The sequence below is a fragment of the Hylobates moloch genome, unplaced genomic scaffold, assembly GCF_009828535.3.
Source record: "Hylobates moloch isolate HMO894 unplaced genomic scaffold, HMol_V3 SCAFFOLD_20, whole genome shotgun sequence".
In the NCBI taxonomy this organism is placed as follows: Eukaryota; Metazoa; Chordata; class Mammalia; order Primates; family Hylobatidae; genus Hylobates; species Hylobates moloch.
Window position 1 is genome coordinate 9956881 of NW_026652295.1, and position 13903 is coordinate 9970783.

The window sequence follows — 13903 nt, forward strand, 5'->3', positions numbered from 1 at the left end:
TCAAATCGGAATAGACTGATGTAAGGGGAAGGCGGTGAGGATGAAGCAAGAGAAACTCGGCTCCAGTGAAAAGGACCCGTCATTGCATTCCAGAATGTAATTTGCATTTCATATGTAAATGAGGAGGCTTCCTGGAGGCTGGGCTGGGCTGGGCTTAGCTGAGCCTCTGCAAACAGCAGGGATTCAGCAGCCCTGGGGAACTGCAGACCAAAGTGCGAGAGGGACACACCGCATCTCCAGGCACGTCCAAAAAGGATGGACGAGACACCGAAGCAGAGGATACAGGAGGATTAAAGGATTCAGGAAAGCAAGCAGCCTTCTGGAGAAGCTGTTGAAATTCAAGACTGTCAAGAGAAGTAAATTCAACCTCTCACACCGATCATTTCTCATTCCCTGAAAAGAAGAGGTTGCTTCCCCAGGGAAGTGAAAATAATGAACTTTTGGAGGTACTTCTGTTTTGCTTTCACTCTGCTCAGTGTGGTCATTTTTGTGAGATTTTACAGTAGCCAATTGAGCCCACCAAAAAGTTACGAGAAGCTGAACAGTTCCAGTGAAAGGTATTTTAGGAAAACTGCCTGTAATCACGCCCTAGAGAAAACACCAGTCTTTTTGTGGGAAAATATATTACCATCACCTTTGCGAAGTGTCCCTTGCAAGGATTATCTGACCCAGAATCACTACATCACAAGTCCCCTGTCGGAAGAAGAGGCTGCATTCCCTTTGGCCTATGTCATGGTCATCCATAAGGACTTTGATACCTTCGAAAGGCTCTTTAGGGCTATCTATATGCCCCAAAATGTCTACTGTGTTCACGTGGATGAGAAAGCCCCAGCCGAGTTTAAGGAATCTGTGAGGCAGTTACTGAGTTGCTTCCAAAATGCTTTCATTGCTTCAAAGACAGAGTCTGTGGTTTATGCAGGCATTTCCAGGCTCCAGGCTGACCTGAACTGTCTGAAAGACCTTGTCGCCTCTGAGGTTCCCTGGAGGTACGTCATCAACACCTGTGGACAAGATTTCCCCTTGAAAACCAACCGGGAAATAGTTCAGCATCTGAAAGGATTTAAAGGGAAAAATATCACCCCAGGGGTGCTGCCTCCTGACCATGCAATTAAGCGAACTAAATATGTCCACCAAGAGCATACAGATAAAGGGGGTTCTTTTGTGAAAAATACTAATATTTTGAAAACTTCACCTCCACATCAGCTGACCATCTACTTTGGCACTGCCTATGTGGCGCTTACCAGAGAGTTTGTCAACTTTGTTCTACATGACAAAAGGGCCATCGATCTACTACAATGGTCAAAAGATACCTACAGTCCTGATGAGCATTTCTGGGTGACACTCAATAGGGTTTCAGGTAGGTACTAATTTCCATTCTGATTGATAGATTGAGTTTGCTAACATTCTGCTCACCTAGAGAACTGACTCATTTGAAATTATTAAGAAATACATTTAAATACTTAGAAAACTATTAGTTTGGTTGCTTGTAGCAACAGTTTATTGTTGACTGTTTATCAATATGTGTGATACAGTGATCTAAGATGCTGGCTGCAGTCACCCCAGCAAAACTAACTTTGATTATGTAGTTGCCGAATTTTAACTGTTGTTTGAATTGATACTTTTCATAGTCCTTGATAAACACAGCTGTAACATAACAAAATTGACTTTTAAAATAAGCATTCTAGAATTTAGGAGTTGAAATAGGTGATGTTTCTCTCGGATGGATGTTAGACATCGTTTTCATTGATGCAGTCCCATCGCTCAAAGTTCATGGAGGTGTTACAGGGGTACTTACTGGTTTTAGAATCTTGGACGCTGCTTCGGATGTTCACAAATCATCATTCTGGCTGAAATATCTCTGGTTTAAGATCTGAACAAGTAGCCAGGTCTCAGCTCTTCTCATTTCTACAAATCTAACCTGATATTTTAGCCTGGAGGATTGGGTAACAAAGAGTTGGAACATACAGAGAGAGAATCTAGCTACAGATGATCCAGAGAGAATTCTCAATTTTCAAGTCATACATTTTTATTGGACATTCCAATTTGCAGCTTCTTGTTTTTACATACTGCGCAGTCTTTGGTTGTTTATGATAATTTGGGAAAGCGTCCAAGGTATGCCAGGCAGCTGAGGCAGAAGATAGCACCAAGCTCCCTTTGATTCAGGACTGGGTTTCTTTCCAAACTCTGTTTCCCATAGGTGGTCTGTGACCTGCGTTACGTCTTTCCCGTGTGTCCCCATGTGCTTGTTTTCAACAGTGACCCAGCGTGGTTGTGGGTGACTGGTGACTCTCATGAGCACAGTGACCCTGACAAGCCTCACATACTTGCTGTCTGCACACACACATTACACAACCACACCACACATACACACACACCTGCCTGCCATTCTTGAAATAACTCCCAGCTCTTATGTCTAGTGTCATTATCATTGGCATACTTTTGAGTGCTGTTTGAAGCCACCTCATGCCTGAAAGTAGACTCAATGCAGAAAGGTCCCCAATAACACGGCATTCCTAAGAGCTAAACTAGAGTGGTGGTCACAAACATCTACTTAGAGAGGGACAGAGAGAGGATGGGCAAGGTGGCTGGAGACGAGAGAATTATGCTGTCTCATGAGCAGTTTATTTTCAGAGACGCTAAACTGTCAGGTCACAAAGACTTGTAGGAGGGGCAGTGAACCCACATTTATCACAGTGGTGAGAGCGTTAACCCTTTCTTTACAATCACCTATTTTAAACACATGTAAATACTGCATGCATGGCATTTAATCTTATTTTTGTTGGTATAGTTGGTGATAGCCCACATCATTCCTTTTTAATGATAGGAAGTCATCGTGTTAGCCTCACGTACAGATGAAAAACATGAGGCTTAGAGAGACTGAAGCAATAGTATGTTCATGTTATTCACATAGCTCTTCATAGGCAAAGCTGGAATCTGACCCTTCGTTTGTGTGGCCTGAAGTGTGAGCCGTTTCTCTTGCACTAGGAAAAGGAGGAATGAGCATTTCTTTTTTCCTGTATATCTAAAGCAAATTTCCTGCAGAATCCCAAAAAAGGGAAAGGATTGAGGGTGTTCGGAAAAAATGAGGAGGGCTGTGGAAAGAAGTTTCACCTGATCACTTAGAGCTGGAGATGAGGTTAGCAGGGATATGTGTCCAAAATCTTGTGTGTTTGTGGTGTGTGTGTGGTGTTTGTATGTGTGGTGTGTTTGTTGTGGGTGTGTGTATGTGTGTGGTGTGTGTTTGCAGTGTATGTGTCCGGTGTGTTTGTGGTGTGTATGTGTACGTGTGTGGGGTGTGTGTGGTGTGTGGGGTGTGTGTGTTTGTAGTATGTGGTGTGTAGTGTGTGGTGTGTTTGTAGTGTGGTGTGTGTGTTTGTAGTGTGTGGTGTGTAGTGTGTGGTGTGTTTGTAGTGTGGTGCGTGTGTTTGTAGTGTGTGTGTAGTGTGTCGTGTGTTTGTAGTGTGGTGTGTGTTTGTAGTGTGTGTGTGGTGTGGTTGTGTGGTGTGGGTGTGTGCGTGTCTGTGTAGACAGCAACTATGTGAGGCTTGTCAGGGTCACTGTGCTCATGAGAGAGAGTCACCAGGTGTCCTTTCTGGAAGGGATCCACCATCCCTCACAGGCTTCTGTGCTGTGTCCAGGGTCCATCTGGAGCCGGCTTTGGTCTGGGCCAGTGGCAATGGGAAGTGGCCCTTGGTTGATGTTCTCAGAGAAGCTGGGGGGTAAGAAGCAACCAGGCAGATCTGAATGGTTGAGAATTAAGTTTTGGTGACTGTTTCATAAGAGTGTATTGGACTAATTTTCCCTCACCTCAACCACTTGCAAAAAATTTTCCTGAATATCTGTCATTATTTAAAAAAATATATTTTTTGGCCGGAAGTGATGGCTCATGCCTGTAATCCCAGCACTTTGGGAGGCTGAGGCGGGTGGATCACCTGAGGTCAGGAGTTTGAGACCAGGCTGGCCAACATGATGAAACCCCATCTCTGCTAAAAATACAAAAATTATCCGGGCGTGGTGGCAGCTGCCTGTACAATCCCAGCTTCTCCGAAGGCTGAGGCAGGAGAATCGCTTGAACCCGAGAGGCAGGGATTGCAGTGAGCCAAGATCGCACCATTGCACTCCAGCCTGGGTGACAGAGTGAAACTCCATCTCAAAAAAAAAAATTAAAAATTAAAAAAAAGAAAAAATTAAGTTAGCTTTTTAAAAACAGTAGGAAATATATTTTAAAGGTCCCAAATTTTTAAAGTTTTCACTCCATCAGCTACTTCCTTGTACATGTTAATGTTAATACTTCCTTGTGCATCTTTCCAGAGGTACTTTATTATGTTTATAGGTAATAAAACTGATTAAACATGTGGAGAACATTACATATGGACTTTAAGTTCACTACAGATATACTCAGAAAAGGAAAAATGGTCCTTATTTTAGGTGCCATATTGTCTGTGAGAAACAAAATACAGCAAAATGTGTCTTTTATTTAAATACATCATATGCAGACATTTAAGAAGCTCTTTTTTCATTACTTTGAAGCATTTTTAAAGCTAGGTACAAGGAACTTTCTGGACCAAAGTTACCAGGGACCTTTGCCCCACAGCATCCAACCGCGATGAAGTGCAGAACTCTTGCTGATAGAACACCTACTATTCCCTTGCTCCAGGCTTTATAATGGCTTCTCCTGATCCTAAGGGACCCTTAAGGCTTGGCCGGGCAAGGTGGCTCACACCCATAATTCCAATACTTTGGGAGGCCAAGGCAGGAGGATTGCTTGAGGTCAGGAGTTTGAGTCCAGCCTGGGCAACATAGTGAGATCCCTGTCTCTACAAAAAATTTAAAAATTAGCTGGGTATAGTGGTGCATGCCTGTAGTCCCAGCTACTCAGGAGGCTGAGGAAGGAGGATTGCTTAAGACTGAAAAGTCAAGGCTGCAGTGAGCATGATTGCACCACTGCACTCCAGCCTGGGTGACAGAGTGAGACTCTGTCTCAAAAAAAAAAAAAAAAAGGCCAGGCTTAAGCTCTTCATGTAGCGTGACTTCCAGGACCTGGCCCCCCACTGCCTCTGTCCACCCTTATTTCTTTTTATTTGATGCCTCATACTTTTTTTCCAGCAACTACTTGGCCCCACACTTCTGCAATTTTCACCTATTTTTTTGTTTTTTTTGAGACGGAGTCTTGCTCTGTCGCCAGGCTGAAGTGCAGTGGCGCGATCTCAGCTCACTGCAACCTCCGCCTCTCAGGTTCAAGCGATTCTCCTGCCTCCGCCTCCCGAGTAGCTGGGATTACAGGTGCCCACCAGCAAGTCCGGCTAATTTTTGTATTTTTAGTAGAGACATGGTTTCACCATGTCGGCCAGGATGGTCTCGATCTCCTGACCTCATGATCTGCCCGCCTCGGCCTCCCGAAGTGCTAGGATTACAGGCATGAGCCACAGCGCCCAACCTAATTTTGACCTATTTTTTTATGGCTGTTTATGACATCCTCTCATAAAGAATGCCCTTCGTGTCTAATGCCCTTCCTGTCTAACTTTTCATCCTTTATGTCTAACTCTAACTCTTCATCCTTTATGGCCCACCTTGGAAGTCACTTCCTCTGGATGCCATGTCTGATCACCTCCCTCCCAGATCGTTGTGTTTCAACTCTGGGTTCTCCTGGACCTAATGCCACTGCTGTCAGCATTGAATTGTAGTCACCTATTAACTGAATAGCTCTTCTACCAGACCTCCTCAGTATTTGAGCTCCTTAAGCGTAAGAAAAGTGACATCTGTCTTTGTGTTCTCCACCACTACTCCTACGCTGCATGCATCACTACGCACCTGCCTGATCTGATGATATGCAGGGTGCTAGATGGGTGTGGAAGGGCCTGGGGAGGGGCAGGAATGTGCTGGAGAGTTCTGAGAAGATGGGCAGAACATATGAAAGTGTACCCTGTACCTAGGGTGGGGGATAATCTTTGGTAGTAGGGGTTGGAGAAACAGTAGGTAAAAGTCCACAATGGCCAGGCCAACAAATGATATCAGTAAATATGAGAGAGTCCTGAAAGAATTAGCAAGCCCCACTTTATTCCAGATAAAATGTTAATGGGATAGAGTGTTTCCTTAGAAAATCTGGCTCCCACCCTGGGCCCATGATGCAGTCGGATTCTGATGCCAAGAGAAAGTCGCAGCAGGCGGCGTATGCAGACGCCTCCACTTAGTTTCTGCCTTCCTTGCACCTGGTGTGACTTTCTTCCACACCTGCCACCCACTGCCTCCTCCTACTAGTACCACTCACTCCTGCTAGTACCGGGCTACTCACATTCATGCACCGGGCTTCTTCTCACTTAATTTGATGTAGACTTCTCCTGAATTGCTGGCTTAGGAAAAAAACCAAGACTATAAGAATATGAGAGGCTAAGAAGAGACAACAATAGAAAGAAACTCAAAACATCTCTCCAGCTCTCAACAACTGTAAACACTGAGCTATTGAGAAGGTGTATGTTCTCTGCAGGAAGGTCACTGGGACCTTACATCTGGGTGTGGCTGGATCAGTCCCAGTCTTTTTCAAAGTATGCACTGTGTTCCCTCTACATCAGCCCAGACTTTGAATTCAGTTCCTAGGACCACAAAGGATGCATTCACTCGTGTTGATTGGACCCGTGACGGAGAATTAATTACAAACGTTGAATGATGGGGTAGAATCATGTCTTAACAAACGTCACCAGGACGTTCGAGTCTATAATAACGCTATCTGGGGGGCTGGAGGACAATCCACACTGGGATTTGTCTTGTCAATATGGAGATAAATTCTGGCTGAAGGAGAAATTCCACAAAACAGATACTTCTATAGGTTCGTATCCATTGAACAGACTCTTAAAATAATATTTTTGGATAGCCAGATGATATTAAGTATGCACAATAAATGAGAACATGATTTTCAAAATACTGTGTTAGTGATGTGGGCCAGTCTGGCTTATTTAACCTCTTCAGTAAAGGGCTCTAGGCTCTTTCCAGGTCAGTAATTCAGGTAGGATCACAGGGGAAGATTTTAATTTACAATGTATCCCAGCTCTTGTGAGCACCTAGATTGATGGGTCTACATCGTAAGATGCTGAGCTCCTGGTAGAGAAACCTTAGGCAGGTTGTAAAGTATTTACACAGTAAATTATGCTGACGCTATAGCCTTTTGTAGAATCATTTGTGATGTTTCCAGCCACTGGCTCCACTGTACTATTTGGGAAGGATTATCTCCTTCATTGGAGAATCTGTACCCTAACATTTCTGCTCGCCACCCCTAAAGAGGAAATAATTGGGAAACGCTACTCTTAATTAGCTCTTTTATTTTTATTTATTTATTTATTTATTTGAGATGTCTCACTCTGTCGCCAGGCTGGAGTGTAGTGGTGTGGTCTCAGCTCACACAAACTCTGCCTCCCTGGTTCAAGCAATTCTGCCTCAGCCTCCCGAGTAGCTGGGACTACAGGTGTGTGCCACCGTGCCCAGCTAATGTTTTCGTATTTTTAGTAGAGACGGGGTTTCACCATGTTGGCCAGGGTGGTCTCGATTTCTTGACCTCATGATCCACCCACCTCAGGGTCCCAAAGTGTTGGGATTACAGGCGTGGGCCACCACGCCCACCCTTAATTAGCTCTTAATTCCTAATCTCTAGAACAACATTTTATAAAACAAGACAAATTGGATTAAAGTATATATTAGTATAAAGTATATATAAAGTGAATATTGAATTAAGTATGAGTACAATCATGATTGGTAAAAATCTACTAAGCTGAACTGAACATGAATTTAATTCTAGTGGAAAGGATGAACATCCTTTCTACTGCTTTAGAACCAGCAAGATCATTTCTCCAACTCATTCATCCTCCTGTCATTCCTTATTGATTGTATAAGACAGTTTTTTCTAGAAGCAGGAGTTGTTTTTGTCTTTGTTTTGTTTTGAGACAGGGTCTCCCTCTGTCACCTAGGCTGGAGTGCAGTGGCATTAATTTGGCTCACTGCAGCCTCAGCCTTCTGGGCTCAAGTAATCCTCCTGCCTCAGGCTGCCAAGTAGCAAGGACTACAGGTATGCACCACTACACCTGGCTCATTTTTAAATTTTGTGTAGAGATGGGATCTCGATATGTTGCCCAGGCTGGTCTCAAACTCCAGGGCTCAATTGATTCTCTCCTCAGCCTCCCACAAGTGCTGAGATTACAGGTGTGAGCCGTGGCACCTAGACAGTTGTCTTTGTTTTAAATGAAGTATTGCATTTCGATGGCTTTTAAAAACAATAAAATACTAGTGGTATATCAAAGTATATATAATTGATATATACGTATATATCAATGTACATAGTACAATGATCAATATATAATCGACGTCTAAATTATCTCTTGAAAATACATATCTCTGCCCTATTTCTCTTTACACGATACAAAAGCATCTCCTTCCATCCTTCTTTGTTTGAGCCCACATGCTATTGGGTAAACGACTTTGGAGACAGACATAGTGTAAGTCTGTCCTCCCAATATTTGCCAACTGTGTGACACTGGTGTTAGTTTACACTGAGCCTTAGTTTACTCGTGTCATGATGGAGATAATAAATAGTACTTAGTTCCCAGAGAAGTTATGAGTATTAAATAAGCTAACGCATATAGTACAGGGGTTCCTAGACTTGACCATGCCTCAGAATCTTCTTCAGGTCCTGTTAAAGCACAGATTTCTGGGCCCTACCCTGAAGTTTCTGATTCAGCAGGTCTGGAACAGTCCCCAGAATTTGCATTTCTAAAAGTTTCCTGGGTTATCCTGCGGCTTTTCCTCTGGAGGCCACACTTTGAGAACTGCTGACACGAACCATCTTTTACAGAGACTGGCACATATATAGATTTGCAGCAAATGCCGATTCTGTTCACTTCCAACCACCAGTAAAAATAAAAACTAGTTGATATAAGGAAAAGCTTTATGGTGTTGATGTTGATTGCATATCGCAGACTTCATGAAAGTGTATGCAAATGACTGATGTTTGGGAAGTACTCATATTAAGGAAATATTATGGGCTCTGGAGTGAGACAAACCCAATATTGAATTTTAGCTTTATCTCCATTAGTTTGATGACCTTGTGTACCCTGAACCTAAAACTCTTCATTTTGTAGTCACAATAATGATGGCTACTTAGTAAGGCTGTTTTGAGAATTAAATTTTAAAAATGGGGTAAAATGACAGGTTAAGTGTTTATCCACTTATTAATGTGAACATTTATTAAGAAAAACCTAAACGTGGTCTAGTATTCCTATACTAATGAGATCCTCAAGGTGTTGAATAAAAGCAATTTAAATCTCACTATAGAAGGATGTCCATGCCATGGCTCACCAACTATATAAAACTAAAACTAGATATAGATGTACCCAAAGATGGATAGGAGGAAATGTGTGAAACTTTAAGTAAATTGACATGTTCAGGTGGATATCGGTTCTTTTTTTGAGACAAGGTCCCTGCTCTGTTCCCCAGGCTGCAGTGCAGTGGTGTGATCATGGCTCACTGTAGCCTCAACTTCCCGAGCTCAAGCAATTTTCCCACCTCAGCCTCCCCAGTAGCTAGAACTATAAGCCTGCCTCACCATGCTCTGCTAATTTTTAATTTCTTGTAGAGATGGGGTTTTACTATGTTGCCCAGACTGGGATATCTGTTCTTGATCATTTTGATTTCCATCAGTGTTATTGATGTACTTTTTATGACCACCAAAAAGCTTCACTTACCCCTTACATAACACAATGAAATGTGTATTATCCATTAGAAGAGTGTTTCCTTAAAAACATGAAGGATGTCAATAGTATCTGTTTTTGAAATCAATCATATCACAGGAAAGGAGCAGGAATTGGGTTGCTTTATTTTCTTTTTTTCTTTTTTTTTTTTTTTTTTTTTTGAGACGGAGTCTTGCTCTGTCCCCAGGCTGGAGTGCAGTGGTGTGATCTCGGCTCACTGCAAGCTCTACCTTCCGGGTTCATGCCATTCTCCTGCCTCAGCCTCCCAAGTAGCTGGGACTACAGACGCCCGCCACCACACCTGGCTAATTTTTTGTATTTTTAGTAGAGACGGGGTTTCATTGTGTTGGCCAGGATGGTCTCGATCTCCTGACCTCATGATCTGCCCATCTCGGCCTCCCAAAGTGCTGGGATTACAGGCGTGAGCTACCGCGCCCAGCTGGTTGGTTGGGTTGCTTTCTTTTCTTAAGCTGTACCATGTTCCAGAAAGGACTTAAGATGTTATAATATAATTTATTGGGAAAGGAAATCAACATAGCCAAGATCTGAAAAAAATGAGAGCCTTTTCACAATTATTCTATATAGGTTTTGACTGGCTTGGCCACATCTTCCCATTTTGAGTGTTCAACCTCCTCAGTGTTAAAACAAATTTTACCCATCCTCTTTGCACAGGAGTAATTTTTAAACTCTAATAGAAAAACTTATAAACACACACAACACGGCAGAGAATACTGTAATCCTCATGTGCCCATCAGCCAGTTTCAACAATCATCAACTTGTTATGCAAACTCAAAGCAAAAAAACCTAAAATGTATGACAAATCTTTGAGTCGACGCTATAATTCTCATAAATGAGTAGCTTCCTCTTTTCAAAGAAAATGCAAAATTCTGATATTCCAGACTAAGGCTTTCTCCACATCCCATAACAGTTCACTGAAAAGTAAAAATATTTTCATCCAACTTCAACTTTTAGGATATACTACATGAACCGGACTGAGTTTTCTTTTTCTTTGTTTTTCAGCAACAAAGCTGAATCTACAAGCACAAGCTCTTTAGGCATTCAAAGTAGGAGGCAGAATGCGGTTTGTTAAGATTTCCATTCAGCTGGGTGCAGTGACTCACACCTGTAATCCCAGCACTTTGGGAGGCCTAGGCGGGTGGATCACGAGGTCAGGCATTCGAGACCAGCCTGGCCAACATGGTGAAACCCTGTCTCTGCTAAAATACAAAAAGTAGCCGGGCGTGGTGGTGCATGCCTGTAATCACAGTCACTCAGGAGGCTGAGGCAGGAGAATCACTTGAACCCAGGAGGCGGAGGTTGCAGTGAGCTGAGATTGTGCCACTGCACTCCAGCCTGGGCAACAGAGTGAGACTCCATCTCAAAAAAAAAAAAAAAAATTCCATTCTCTTGGCCTCCCTTTTTCTGGAGGAAAAATGGGAAGGAGTATGGTACTAAGAGTAGTAAATCGGTTAGTGGGGTACGCTGGTATCCCACTGTATGGTTAGTGGGGTACACTGTTTCCTGTGTATCCCTCTAACCATTAAAGTTCCCTTGTTTTCATCTCTTCTCCAGACTGAATATTCTGTTTCCTCTATTAAAAAAAAAAAAGACAATGAGTCCAAAGTATGTTTGAATATAGAATTGACACGATGATATTTTGCCTTCAGCCAAATCTGAATGTATTTTCCATTACTGTGTATTCTCACAGAGGCTTCTCTATGAGATTCGTTGTTGGTAATTTTTCACATCTGTAATTTAATTTGAGATGCCTCAGTTATTAAGTTATTAAGCCTCATTACTTTGCATGAGGTCTTTGATCTCGCAGCATGATGTGGATGAAAGAATACAAACTTTGGAATAGGACAGATCTTTTGAATCCTAGGCCTCACTACTTAACAGCTTGTCAGTCATTGAACAAGTTATTTAACCAAACTGAGCCTCAGTTAATTTTGGTTTTAGGACATTAAAGAAAGTTTTCAAGGTGCTCAAGAATTTATTAGAAAATAGAAATTGCCTTTTTTTTTTTTTTTTTTTTTGAGACTCGGTTTTACTCTATCACCCAGACTGGAGTGCAGTGGCATGATCTCGGCTCACTGCAACCTCTGCCTCCTGGGCTCAAGCAATTCTCGTTGCTTCACTCAGCCTTCCGAGTAGCTGGGATTACAGGTGTGCCCTACCATGCCTGGCTAATTTTTTGTATTTTTAATAGAGACGGTTTTGCCATGTTGCCCAGGCTGGTCTCAAATTCCCGAGCTCAAGCAATCTGCTTGCCTCAGCCTCCCAAAGTGCTGGGATTATAGGTGTTAGCCACCACACCCGGGCAGGAATTGTCTTAATTCAACTTCCACTCCATAAAATATATCTGGAATTGGTCTGGAGACAGTCTTATAGCAGTGGCTACGACTTGCTAACATTTCTTTTCAAAGGTATTTGTAAAAGGGCCAGAAGAATCTCTGGGTGGCTCCAAGGCTATGAGGGTTTTTGTTGTTGTTGTTGTTTTGCTTTTTTTATTAGAGATGGGGTCTCACTCTGTTGCCCAGGCTGGTCTTGAACTCCTGGGCTCAAGCGATCCTCTCACCTTGGCCTCCCAAAGTGCTGGGATTATAGGTGTGAGCCACCACGCCCAGCTAGGATGTGAGTGTTGATGACCCCAGAAGACACTAAGGATTGGAACAGTAGCTCATGAACTTTGACTTTTTAAACACTTCACACTGCACAGTTAAAAACAGTGGAATACTAAGTAAATGGAAAGTAAGGATTATGAGCCATGCGTGAATGTTTAATTTTCTTTTTTTTAAAAAGTGCTTTCAAGTACTGTGTAAGAGAGGCTAGTGACTTAGATACCCACACTACACAATTCTGTTCTGAATTCTAACCTTTGTCTGTAAATAACTGTTTGGCCTTGGGCATGTCACTTAACTTCTCTGGGCCTCAGTTTCCTCACCTGTAAAATGAAGAAATTGGGCTAGGTCATCTCCGAAGAAATTCCAGTATTATTTTGCTTTAACTCTGGAGCATGCAGTGAAAAAAGCAGAAGTATTTGAGGCAGGCAGACTTAGGTTTTCTTTACCTGCTGTCAGATCTTGAGCAATTAACCTATCTTAACATGGGCTTCCGGTGACTCATCTGTAAATTGAGGACAATACCAATTTCATGAGATTGTTGTGAGACTTATAGGCCATGGGGGTATATCTCCTCTCTCAGCCACTGTTAATTCAGTTATCACCTCCATCTCTCCCCCTTCTCCCTCTCTACAGTGTATTAATGTCATGACATTCCTATTTCTATTACACCGTGGACGGTAGGATTAATGAAAAAATGGCCTCTGGGCATTGAATTTCTCTCTTTGTCACGGTCACCGTGTCCACATCTGGATGCCAACCACCACTACTGCCACAATTTAGAACTCAGGACAGCCACCGTAGGCAGTGCGTGGGGGTGATTTTTGTGCTGTAAAATTCTGACCAAAGGAGGAAACTGAGTACCAAGTACTTACACAGTATCTTCACCTCTCTGATTGTTCTTAATGTAGCACATTTCCCCTTGTTTCCAAGAGTGTTTTCTTGATGTGCCCAGGGACGCTGAGCTGGACGAGGCTAGTGTAGTGTATTCAGTGTTGGGGAGGGAAGGGGCCCCCTGGAGCCAGACCATTTGGCTTCCAATCCAGCTTTGCAGATTCCTAGTGTGTGTGTGACGTGAGGCTAATTCTGTTCTCTCTCTGATTCTCAGTTTCTGTATATGTAAAATGGAGATACTAACATTACCTACCACTGTGGAAATGAAATGTATGAATACGTATCAAGTGCCTGGAATGGCGCATGGTGCCTAGTAAGTGTAAATAACTGTTGTATTTATTCCACCCAACTGCCCTTGTTAAGGGGAGAATTAGCAATGAACAATTTCCCCTTGTTAAGGGGCTGGAAAAAATGCAGTCCCCCAAAGTGCCATTACAAAGGATCTGGAAGATTTTCTGAAACTCAGACAAAAGCAGCTTGAATTCCCTCCGTCCCTCAGCTTCCCATAGTACCAGAGCTCATCCTGCACAAGGAATGAGAGGAGCAGAGTAACTAAGAATCTCACATTGGTGAGTGGGATCGATTGCACCAGGTGCGCTGTTCACAGGCGCATCAGTTCATGTACTGCAATGCTAGGAAACACAGGTAGCCAACAAC

At 42.9% G+C, this 13903-nt stretch overlaps 1 protein-coding gene across 5 annotated transcripts in view; it reads left to right on the forward strand.

Annotated features, from left to right (window-relative positions):
* The window catches only part of GCNT2 (glucosaminyl (N-acetyl) transferase 2 (I blood group)), a 112548-nt gene that overhangs the window by 68387 nt on the left and 30258 nt on the right, over positions 1 to 13903 (forward strand). The window contains exon 1 of one of the 5 annotated variants that reach the window (XM_032140839.2): positions 203 to 1357. The exons of the other annotated variants lie outside the window; for them this stretch is intronic. Within the exon in view, the coding sequence (XP_031996730.1) occupies positions 433 to 1357 (925 nt within the window). The 5' untranslated portion in view covers positions 203 to 432. Of the gene's footprint in view, positions 1 to 202; positions 1358 to 13903 lie in introns of those variants that run through there. 5 annotated transcript variants of the gene reach the window in all.